General features: G+C 41.4%; 1 protein-coding gene across 1 annotated transcript in view; it reads right to left on the bottom strand.

Annotated features, from left to right (window-relative positions):
• NALF1 (NALCN channel auxiliary factor 1) overlaps positions 1-11483 on the bottom strand; it is a 518224-nt gene extending 506741 nt beyond the window's left edge. The window contains exon 1 of the mRNA XM_080577529.1: positions 9245-11483. Within this exon, the coding sequence (XP_080433655.1) occupies positions 9245-10051 (807 nt within the window). The 5' untranslated portion in view covers positions 10052-11483. The remainder of the gene's footprint in view (positions 1-9244) is intronic.
• Between the last annotated feature and the right edge of the window lie 1168 nt (positions 11484-12651).

Genomic DNA, 12651 nt, shown 5'->3' with positions numbered 1-12651 from the left:
AGATTTTGGATTATTTGTAGCTATTTTAAATAAGAGAGATGATGACTGGCATGCATAATTTTATTCTTATCACTTTTGGAATTGTGCATTGCAACTCACAGATGTAATTTTCTCATACTTGAAAAGAATGTTACATTTAAAGTGAGATTTCCTATACCAGACTTAACCACAAAGTGATTTCCTTTTAAAAATCAGTTGTGTCTTTGAATACACAAGCATTTTTACTTGCAACTGTGAATAATAAAGTATCCTTATTATTCTAAAGCTCTTTTTTCACAGAAATCTAGTTTCAACCAGTATCATATGAGAGCAATATAAAGAGTACTCAACAGAGGATTTGTGTGTAATTGTAAATTACATTTAAAATTTTCCATATTTGCGATAACTAAAAAAAAAAAACCATAATAACATTATTTATTTGGCATTTTAACCTTCAACAAACTAAAATCTATTTTAAGAACAACTGGTTTTTAATCTGTTCTACAAGTATAAAAATACAATAATTTGCCTTTGAAAACATAACTTTACCTCTAACAACAATAAAAATACCCCTCCAAATGATGAAGTTATACTAATACAAACTATATTTTTTTCTCGAATCATGAGCACAGTAAATGAATTATCACCTAATATGAGTTAAGAAGAAACTTTCTATACTATCAAAGGATTTCAGTATGGTATACTGCTCCTCCTGAATAACATGTGTACTACCACATGAATAAATTTTGATATTTATGATCTTATGTTTAGTCATCTATTGCTACACACAGAAATCTGCAAGATATATAATTGATTTTAATACAAAATTTAAAGCTTTCTACGGTTGCTGAAATTCTTCCTTACTAGAGCTTTAAATCCAACTATTTATCTAAATGAATAGGGCTCATGTACAGTTAAGGTATTTTAGTTTAGTTTTGTTTTGTTTTCTGAGAAGAAGCCAGAAGTGGAACCCCTGAAATATGGAGAACAAGCTAACCAATATGTAGAGCAACAATCAGCAAATCAGTAATCAACAGACTGTGGAAACTCTCTTATCCTCCTAAAAGATTGATGAATAAATTGAGAAAAACTATTTTTCTAAATAGCACAGACAATTCATCTTTTACTCTTCCATTTAATAAAGAATGTCCTCTGATTCTGGATTGCTAATATCTTAAAAATGTAATAAAGATACTTCATTGTGATGTTTTACAGAGATGAAGTGTGTTGACATGCCACCATTTATGTAAATGTTCAAGCAAATTGAAGACAACATCTGATCTAACATGCTGAGGAACAGCAGGGTTTAAACATGCATTTAAAAAAACATTTTAGATATCTCATTTTCTCCCTGGAAAATTGTCTCCTCAAAACTGCATATTCTAAAATACAAAAATATTTTTTTCAATTTTTAATTGATAAATTTGGAAGTGTAATGGCCTGACTAAGAAATTTACCTAAATTTTTGCATTTTTAAAAAATCATAAAAATGCCACTGTCGTATCCAAAAAAAATGAAAACAGTCTTTTTGTTGTTGTTTGTAGCGTCTCGGGCACAGTTTCCCCCCATTTCATTGAAATCTATTAAAACATCCACAAAGGCTTCCAAACTAATGCAAAATTGCTGAAAACCTGTACCCACACATATTTCTTGTTCAGTTCAGATGATCTTTGCTACTGTTTTTATCCAGAATTTTTTCTGCTAATGATGAAATCTCTGAATGATCTCTCAACATCAATTTGTATGAAAGGTGAACTTTCCCATCAGGATCTCCAAGACACTTCAAAGGACCACAATATTTATATAAAACTGCTGAAGTTTATTGGTTCAAAATTTATCTTCACCACTCCACTCAACAGTTTGGTTGCATTCAACACAGTGCTTCAGATGTTTTATGCTTCTCTCATAAAGGCTTTAGGACTATGTTACTTCAAACTCATCTTTCAAGACATTTCCATCAGTTTGAATGAAAGAGAAGAGATGAAGGGTGGGAGAATATTAAGTACTGACCAACTTCATTTCAAACCTGCTTACATCATGTCATATTCTCCATCATTATGGAATGGGAACTTGTTGGATATAGTTCTTCAATATGCATGTTCTAAAGGAATAATATATTTCTTTCGTATATCTGCCCTGTGTACAAACAAGATTAAATCATAAATCTAATAGAGTAAAACTGGTATTTTTTTCTTTTTAACATATCTTCAAATTAATAAAAACTCTCTTCAAACCAGGATGTTTCTAGTACCTAGTACTAAATTTGTATTCCTCCATCTAATTGAAGTTGTAAATGAAGTTTACCAAACTGCCACACACTCTCACTTAGTGATGTTTGCTCTACAGTTCTGACAAGAGACAAGTACAGTGAAATGTACAGTGAAAAGTACAGGTTACTTTAGTAAAGTGGCATGAAAGTCTAGGAACATATGCCTCTTGAATTAGAGAGATTCCCTCTGATTAGATCTAAGGTAAGAAAATTAAACACAGTGTTATGTATAGTAATTCTCACACACACAGACATATAAACACACACCTCAAAACACCCTCCTCCTAAAGAGAGAAGTGAGAATAAGGGAAATAATCTGTAGCAAATTTACCTGCAAAATTTGCTATTAAGAGGATGATGATACAATTGTTATTGTATGGTTTCTCAGTAGAAATAACTGAAAAAGTTTATGTAGAAGCTCTTGGCCTCCCCTCTCTCTCTCAAAAAAAAAGAAAAAAAAAAGTGATAAAATTACAATTATATAAGGCCCTTTCCTATTCCCATTTCTATAAAGCAGATTGCATGGCTCACACATTCTTCAGTGACAGATTATAGTCATCAGGAAAGTGAAAGAGACTTGTGATTTCACTAGGTTGATGTGGGACAGCACAAGTAGCACACTTCTACAGACTTTCTCATGGTTAAATTTTACATATGAACACAATTTCATCCAAACTTAAGTGCACTTTAGAGACAATGAACAGAAAAGAGGTACTTCAAGGGCATAATCCCTCTGATTTATTTTAAATGTCCACAGTAAATGTCCACTTTACTGTGAACTCACTCACTCTGGACCTATGTAACTCCATTGACTACAAAGAGAGCCTGAACTATTCTATACAATGCGGATATCCATACTGTAGACATCTAATTTTTTTCAGATTAATTCCTTAATTTTCGTATCTCTTGGAGTGATACTTATCAATAAGTAGTATTTGAGAATTTGGTTTCTAAGTTACTTTTTCTCCCTTTTAGGCAATTCGTAGATCTAAATATATTATGGATCCTAATGCAAGACTGAAGTAATAAATTACTAAGTATAGACAAAATGATTTTTAGGCAGGATAACTGATAGAACTGTAATTTGCATTTTGATTACTTTTCCTAGAAGAACATGAAATGAAGAAGCAAGACTGCTGCATTCTCTGCAAAGTACATGTGAGCTGTACAACTTGATGCAGAGAACCAAGGAACAAACTAAAATCAAGGACAGAGCCATGACATCTCTAGCCATGTGTCTCTAACACCCTGAAGCGTTAAGTGATGGCTGCTGAATTAGTATAGAATCCACTTCAACTAGTCTGTGCCAGTCATCTGCACTTTTTTTCTTCCCTAAAGAAGGGATGAGGTACCCATTGGCTTTATGAATAAGATGAATATCTGGATGATTAAGTAGATGCAAACTTCTGAAGTGCTAAATTTAGGTGGGATGAACTCTCTTCTGGAAAGAACACATTGGAAAATTTGTTAAGTGAAGATCCCAATCAAACAAACCATTTAAGCAATTGAATGACTATAAGCATGTGCATAGTCTTCAGTGACATTCATAAGCAGATTGCTGAATCAGGATTTTAGGCCAAAATAAAAATGTCTAATACATGTACTAATGTACAATGTCCATTAATACTTAGTAAGTGTTGCTCCTTATATTACAAGAGCACTATTATAAGAGCAGACACATCAAATTCACCCACATCTTTATCTTAAATTATCTGAAAAATAATTATTTTTTTAATTCAACTAAACAAAGAACATGTGCGAACATCAATTTATATAGTCACATTAGCTTCACAGCATTTTAAGCAAAACTTTAAAAAATATATGCATTTAAGTATCATGGCTTTTTAGTAAAGCATATTTGTTTTTAAAAAGAGCTTTAAAATAAATATTTAAATATCAGGACATTTTAAGAAGGCATCAGTTCAGTAATTAATGTCTATTGTTTCCAATTCATATTAAACACTGGCCTTCAATGCAGATTTCTGAAGATTTAATTTGTAAGAGTTTCTTCTAATTAGCTTAGGTATCACTCTTGAATACAATATAAATATTGTGTGATTAAGATGTGTAATTGAAATGTCTAACTTAGAGGCAGATGCTGGTCTGTGTGACCTTTTGTAACAGAAGGGTTCTTTTATCACTTGAGCTTTTGGTTTCATATTTCTCATCTGCTCTTTTCTGCCAGCTTAACTGAGAATTTAAATCAAAATCTAATTAGACTACATATGCTGTTTAGGAAAAAGTTCTTGGAAAAGTCATGATTCATATAGGCTTTGATATTTCCAGATAAATAAGAACAAATGTGATTGTAATTGTTTTAAATTACTTTCAGTCATCCTCTTACTCAAATAAAAGGAGTTGAATACAGCTCTCTGATCAAAAAAAAAAAAATCTGATAACAACTGTACAGTCTGTGTTTAATGATGAAACCCTTTACCGATATGTGTGCTTGTCAACTGAGTAGTATTTAAACTCAGCTATTTTCTACCATATTTCTGATACCAATATCAAAACCTCAAATTAGAAGTTGTTAAATGATACTTAATTCCTGCAGGAGAAAAAAAAATGTTGTGCATATATGGTGAACACTTAGGACGTGAACAAATGTTTACTTTTTAGCAATGCTGATATAAAAAAAAGTTGGTATATATTTTATTTTTCTCTTTTGATATTCTAGTAGGATATCAATGTTCTTTTATGTTATTTGAACTACAATGTACTTACCTTAAGTAAATCTTGCAATATTTTAACTGGCGCTAAGGTAGGCCACATTTTAAACACTCTCAACTTTCACTGAATTAAATAAAGCTGTGTCAGAAAATTAGAACTGATATTTTGTTCAAATACTATCAATATTAATAAACACTTCTGAAAATAAAGCCTTGGCCTCAGATACTTTGCACGAAGACATAAGTTCTATCTCTAAATAAATAAATAAATAAAGTGAAACCCTGTACATTTATATGTCCTACTTAGTTATTTGACCCACTTGTTAATCAGAAGTAGCCTGAATTTTCTTTTATTCCAGACAGTGATTGCCTACTGTTTTAAGAATAAGAACTTGATCATTTCCCCTGATAGATAGCTGACAAGACATTATGAGGAACCGTGTCTTCCAACATCAAGTCAATACAGTTCTTTATTAATTATTTGAATATAGTCCTGTATCATATTGCAAATAAAAATGATATTCTGGAAACCTGTACTATGGCAATAGATATTGCCAAGAACAATTTCTGTAAACATAACCATTGCTTTTAAATGTGCAAAAGCAACATTTTATAAGCTTAAAAATAAATAAATAAATTTAAAGCAGGAAGACAGATATGTAGATTCAGATTCTCCATTAATTCATTATGTTAGTGATTCAATAAAGCTGAAGCAAGTTATTTATGTCACCTGGTTGGATATGTAATACTTTCATATATCTATCTTATATTTATTGTTTTGTCATTATTGATGTGTGATTATCAAGACAAGAAAAAATATATAAAGACATCAGACTTCAGTAATATTTGTACAGAATAAATGGATGGATTTACTGTGAGATAACACTGATATCCAGAACTTGTAAACAACATACAAAATCTACTGACATCCTAACAATATAAAATGCATATGGGTGTTCATTGATACTATCAAAAATACTGATTTTCAAAATATTCTAAAATATAAAATTCTCAGCATTTTCTGTAATATTTTCAAAAAACCCAATGCACCTCAATAAGGAATTTAATAGCAAGACTTTGGTTATAGAAAGGCATTTTTAAATGAGTAAGTATACCTATATATTAAAATAAAACACAAAACTCACCATATAAAATAGCTAAATATGAACTGATAACCCAAATAACTCCTGACTGCAAATAAATGTCTGCAATCAAAATGCTTTATTTAAAATATTCTTCAGAGAGTAGAAGACGTAGTGGAACACAGATTATTTTAAAAGTAAAGTTTTTTTCTTCTGGTTTCAGGTAAAAGAATGAAAATATAGACTTGAAGCCTTAGGCACAATACATCAAAAGTATTTTCATATGCACTGTTTTCTATAAACAAGACCACTTTCTTAAATGGCGTAACTTGCTGGACTCTACTTTGAGAACTGATGGTGTTGAAGGTGGGGGGAGATGGGGAAGGGGGAAGTAATACCCAATTACAAGTTTCACGTTGACTGATATCCAGTGTAAATATTACTGATTTTGTCACCAGCTATAACTAGTCAATGGGATGAAAAGCTCTGTTCTTCTGTGAATGAAGCATCCCTCCCAGAATACTAACGATCTCTTAAATATACATAGATTATTTAACAAGCCTTTTAATGTACTCAGCCAGTGGTTACATATATGATAATGGAGTAAAAACAGTATTTTTTGAATTTTAATAGAAAATAAAAAGCAGCTCACCACACAAACCAATCAAATGGTGTGTACCTAAAACACATAGATATATGTCGTTATTTTCTAGTCATACGTTAAATGCTAGTTCTTAAGCTAGAAAGGATCTAGATGTCCGATGCTCAAAAAAACAGTATTTAGGTACACAAAAAGGAGCTATTTCCTGATGGAGTGTAATAAGTGTAATATGTATAAAACACCAAAAAGTCCAGCAAAACATTGCAATTCCCGTTCTACTGCACACAAGCTATGCAGCACAAGTTTCTGGTTTCACCTGCACACCCTTCAGAGCAGATCACGCACGAGCACATCAATAATACCCGTGGCTATCACACCGCTGGACCTCTGAAACGCTCAGCTTCGCCACCCACCAGAGCGAACCAAAAGCCTCCGTGGGACCCAGAAGCGCCAAAAGCCAGGGAGCACGTGGAACAGAGACCGGCTCCTCCGCAGCGTGCCGGGCTCCGACAAGATGCGCTGCCCGTGCAGCACCTCGGACAGCAGCCTCACCGGGAGGCGCAGCCGGCACCGCGCAGCCCCGCGCACCGAGCGCGCCCCCCGCCGCGCCCAGCGCCCCTGCCTGCGCCGCCCGGCACCTTCTCCCACCAGAGTACAAACCACTGAGTTGCACCCGTGTGCTTTTCGTAAACTCACATATACATATAAACACGCATTTATTTATTTATTTATTTCCTGTTGGAAAATATCTCATTTTTAACACAGACTGGTTGGCCAAATTCTCAAAACAATGTGCAAGACAGTCACTTGACCGGTCTGCCATTCAGAACTGAAGAACTGGCACTGGCGTTGCATTTGCTTAGTTTGTTTATATAGTTCACGCAACCATTTTAATTTCAGCAACTTCTTCCCCGTCATTAGAAAATTAATTCTCCTTATTCAGTCCTTGAAGAGGAATTAATAGCATAATGTACATTTGCTATTGTGTGTATTTTCAACTCCTTTTGCATCTTCATATATTGTACACCAAATGCACACTTTGTGGTAAAGTTCAGTCAAACTGAAGCAATACCAAAAAAAAAAAACAAAATCAATTTAAGCCCATATATGTTGATCATTTGGCAGCACAGACCAGTAGGTCAATTTCTAGGTTAAGGAGTTACCAAAATGGCAAAGATGCCCTCACAGCAGTAGACACCTATTTATATTTGACACGCTTTTTATTTATCCAATTTATGCTTTTTACTTATGTGATTCACTCTGGAAATAAAAAATATTTACATTATCTGCAACTGAGTGCATAAAATACTTGTGATGAGTGTGACCGTGCACAATTTATACCCTAGAAACAGTGGAGTCAAAATTACTGGTGAAACCACTTTTGTCAGGTTTAACAAGAAAAGAAAAAAAAAAAAAAAAAGATAACTTTCCCACTTTATCCAATGAGATAACAGGATATTTCAGTTTCTGGAGGGATGAGGATTTTTTTTTTTTTCAGGCAAAGGTATGTGTAAAGTACAGTAACTTACTGGGGAATGGGATGCTTTACGGATGTGCTGTTACCATGAAATGATTTCAGAAGGCCCTGCTGAAGTTACAAAGCACTGAAATACTGCTAGGCCTTCTGTTCAGCGTGGTGATTTGTATGCACTGTTGTGTTCCACTGCTAAAGCCGGATTTGGTTCAGATTGGTTAATGTAGTGCTACAGTAGTCAAGTTAATCCAGTTCAGGGCAGAAACCATTCACCTGGCCTGGCCCTCAGTAAATACGCAAAGAAGGATGCAATTAGTTATTTTAGGTGCCAAAGAGCGCTGTCTTTTCTGCCCTTTCCTGTCTTGAGAGCTAGGCCAACTAATCTTGTGCAAAAGAAGACAAGACAACAACTACAAAGACCCAAAGTGGGACCCTGCCTTCTAGCAAAGGAAAACCAAAACCTCTTTGGATCTCTCCGAACGGTCACCGGTGGCACCAAAGACAACCGCCAAGACCAAGCGAACGCCGTCACCATCACTTCCCAGCCAAGATCCACCGCACTGCCCGCTTCCATCCACCCTCGTCCTCCAGCTCCACACATTTTGGCCGAGCACCCGGAGCCGGGGTCCCGCTCCCGCAGCCGCCGGCCTGCTCCCCCTCCTGCGGGCACAGCCGCGGAGCCCCGACGTCCCCGCGGCCGACCCCCGGCCCCTCCGCGCCCCTCGCCAGCCTGGCCCCGGTCCCGTCGCCGGCCCCGACCCCGGGGCCCGCGGGTAGTGCAGCGCCGTCCCGGCCCCGCTCATTGGCATGCAGCCCCCGTCGCTGCCCGCCGTCAAGCCGCATCCCAGCCCGCTGGAAGCCGGCAGCCGAGCCGGAGCCAATCGCATATTCATAAGGAGGGGGAAATCCAGCTCTGCACTCCCAGAGAGCCAAGGCTCACTTTTTTTCTTTTTTCTTTTTTTTTATTTTTTTGGTGACCTTCCCCCTCCGCCTGCCTCCCTCCCGGCAGCGCTCGCCCGGGGGCTCCCCGCCGATGCGCGCAGCACCCGCAGCCCGGCGCCAGGCGCGCAGCCCGGAGCAGCCAAAACACGGAGCGCGGCAGGCACAACAGGCGCGGATGGCACGCCAAGCCCGCCGGCCAGGGACAGGAAACACAGCAGGGGCTCCTACCTTACAATCCTCAGGACACGATTTCACCGAGTACTCATCCGACTGTAAATATTTCTGGAGCATAACCTCAAACTCTTCGTATTTCTCCTGAGCGTGCTGGTCGTAGCGCTGGTAAGCCTGGACGCACTGGCTGCAGGAGCCTCCCCCCCTCAGCACCACATCCAGACTGCAGTTCAAAGTGTCCGGATTGGACAACCCGGCGAACAACTCCCAAAGTGTGTAGGAATTACAAAAGGAAAGGTAAAAATCCGTCAGGTCCCAGCCGGGCGCCGGGCTCTGCCCCGCGCCCCGCGGCCGCCCCGGCCCCCCCCGCCGCCGGCACACCGCCTCCGCGTCCCCCACGCTGAAGCACTGCCCGGACGAGGAGCTCGGGGGGGGGCAAGTCTCGGGGGGCCCGGCGGTGGAGTTCCCCAGGAAAGCAACCTTGCCGTGCCGGGGCTCGGTGCCGTTGGCGTGGCCGCTGCCGCCGCTGCTGGGGGAGGGCGGGAGGGAGGGCGAGGGGGGGGCGAGGAGCCGGGGCGCGGGGGGCGCCGGCTCCCCCATGGCCGCCAGCAGCTCGGGCTCGGCGGGCTCCGGTTTGTCGGGCGGCGGCTGCTCCTTCTCTCCGGTCCCCGTGAATTTGGCCTCGGCGCAGAACCACAAGTGATCAGAGAGCAGGACCGTGAAAAACAAGAGCGATGCCAGGGACAGTCGCCATTTCTGAGCCCTCTCTGAATCCGTGAAGGGTTTCTCGTTCTCCCGGGGTGCAAAGCAGATTTTTAAGCCGTCATCGTACTGCCGACTGCACATCCAAGCACCCCTGGTCATATTTTGGGAACGCACAGCCCTGGCCGACTCCACCGTGAGGGCTCCTTTGCCGCTGTCACCACAATATGCATTGACTTAAAAGATTGGGGGGATTTTCTTGCCTGCCTTCCCTTCCCTTCTCTCGCTCGCTCGTCGCTCGCTCCCTCTTCCACTCTCCCCCTCTCTCTCTTTCTCCCTCTTCTTTCTTCTTCTTCTTCTTCCTCTGAGATATCGTTGGCTGTCGCCGGCGGCTCTGCCGTGGTCTCAGCACACGAAGCAGCCCCAGTCCATCCAACGCGGAGTGCCGTGGAGAAGATAAGAGCAATAACGCAGAGAGAGGAGGAGGGAGAGGAGATGGTGGTGGTAGTGGTGATAGTTGGCGGTGGCGGGGCTGCGCGGCTGGTCCTTTCCCCCTCTCACCCGGGCATGGTCAGATCGCAGCTCCCCATCTCCCTCCCGAGAAAAGCCCGCTGCCCCTGGACAGCTGCATGCCGCGTCCCCCGCTGCCGACGGACGGCTCCAGGAGGGCTGCTCGCCTCCTCTTCCTCCCTGCCGCCGCCGCTGCTCCTCGTCCTCAGCCCCGAGCCGCGGCACAGATGCCTGCACCGCTGTCTCCGTCTCCTCTTTCTCCTCTCCCCCCTCCGCTCTAACTGGAAAGACGCTGCTGCAGGGCTCCCGGAGCGCTGCCGAGGATGCTGAAGAGGAGGAGGAGGAAGAGGAAGAGGAGGAGGAGGCTGCCGGGGCCGCCGCCGCTGCTGGTGACAATGGGCTGCGGCTGCCGCCGCTGCTGCCGCCGGGCGCGGTGTCCCCGGGCGCACGGGGCGGAACTGCCTGGCTGGGGGCCCCCGATGGCCACAGGCATCTTGGGCCCCTGGGCTAAGTTGCCGCCATCTTCGTCCTGGAGAAACACTTTTTTGGGGGGAGCTCTGCCTTTTGCGTCATCTCCTCCCGCGCCGAGATCTCTCTATCCTGGCGCATTGGCAGCAGCAGCAACTCTGCCTCCTCCTGCCTGAGGAGGAGGAGGAGGAGGAGGTGGGAGAGGCACTGGGGACCACATGGCCCCTCCAAAGGGCCTCCTCGGTGCAAGTCTTTCCACTTGTCTCCCTGCTTTCCCTCACCGAAGAACCACTCTCCAGCCCACTTTCCTTCAGGGTCTCCTTCCCTTTGCGGCCCCAAAACACCATGTCCGCAGAGGGTGGCGGCTGGTGAGCTCTGTTGCCGTGTCTGTCCTTGTCATAGCAAATCACAAATGGCATGTGAAACTCCAGGTCCTGGATCCCAGCAGGTTTTGGCCCCATAGAAAAATGCCTGAAAACAGTTGCCTGCCTTTCAGTCAGTGAGCTGGAAAGCAAACTGTCCATAAGCCCCAAGCTGTTCCCTCAACAGAAAATGTGCAAAACCCTGGTCCAGTGCTCTTGAGCTGGGTAAATGCTGCCAGTCTTTGTGTTTTGCCTTTTAGATGTCACTGCCTGGAGAGAGAGACAGAGACAGCAGCTAGCTATCCTACTAGGCTGATGAAAGCCAGATCACTTATAATCTCCACTCAGACCCACAGCAGAGATCCCACTACCTTCTGTACCATACCAGCAGGATCTGTTGCTTAAATAAACATACTGTTTGGTCGCTCCTAAATTGCCTTCATCTTGCTTGCTGATGTATCTTAATGTAACAGCAATAGACGTACTTGGATCCCTCACAAGACAAAAGAAACTGCCAGCTAGAAGTTGAACATTATCAGATGAAGACCTCTACCAGCTTGGAGTCAGTTACAAGGTCTTATTCTCAAGACATCAGGTATACTTCCAGTCATAACACAACCAAGGTGTATATTTTTATTTCTCCATTGGATTGGAGAAAGGTTTAGAAACCATGCCTAATCTTATTGCAGAGGTTTTCTCCATCCTGGGAGGAAGGACCATTTAGAACTAGTAATGGCCCTTAATGAAGGTGCACGCTGTACCACCAAGCTTTACCCCATTATTTAGTTAAAGAAAGCTTTATTCCTTAACAAACATGGTTATGGTCTATAAACTGATATCATTTCTGATAGTTGAGGATTCTGTGGGATTAAATCTGAAACTAAATTGTATCAGAGGAGGAGAAAGCTTGTACCTTTTCTGACTGCAGCTGTCATTAACCGAGGGGTGAGTTTACCAAGGAATGTACTGGAATTTCCATCACTTTGAGCAATAAAACAAGGCTGTATATCTTTCAAAAGGAAATGGTATACCTCAAACAGAAGATGCAAACCCAAGGGAGAAATTGCTGAGAGGTTCTATGCCCTGTGTTATGCTGGAGGTCAAGGTACATTATCATAATGGTCTCATCTGGCCTTAACAGATCTATGAGTCAAATTCTACACTGAGCAGAAGTCATCTGTAGATTTTATTTTGATAGGCTATTTAAAGATGCAGAAATAAGTGCTAATATTATAAGAAAAAATTCTACAGTACTCAATCAGAATGCTGTTTGCAATTCTCAGTCAAACAGCTCACACCATCTGCTAATGCTACATTATTAATTTTGGTCTTGGAGCTTTGATTCCAATGATTCGACATACTGGGCCCTGTAGTGTATCTGCATTTTTGCAATGCTTTCCATTCTGGGAGATGACCGTGACT

Source organism: Anser brachyrhynchus, assembly GCF_964034855.1.
Source record: "Anser brachyrhynchus genome assembly, chromosome: 1".
Lineage (NCBI taxonomy): Eukaryota > Metazoa > Chordata > Aves > Anseriformes > Anatidae > Anser > Anser brachyrhynchus.
This window is presented reverse-complemented; position numbering and strand designations above follow the sequence as displayed.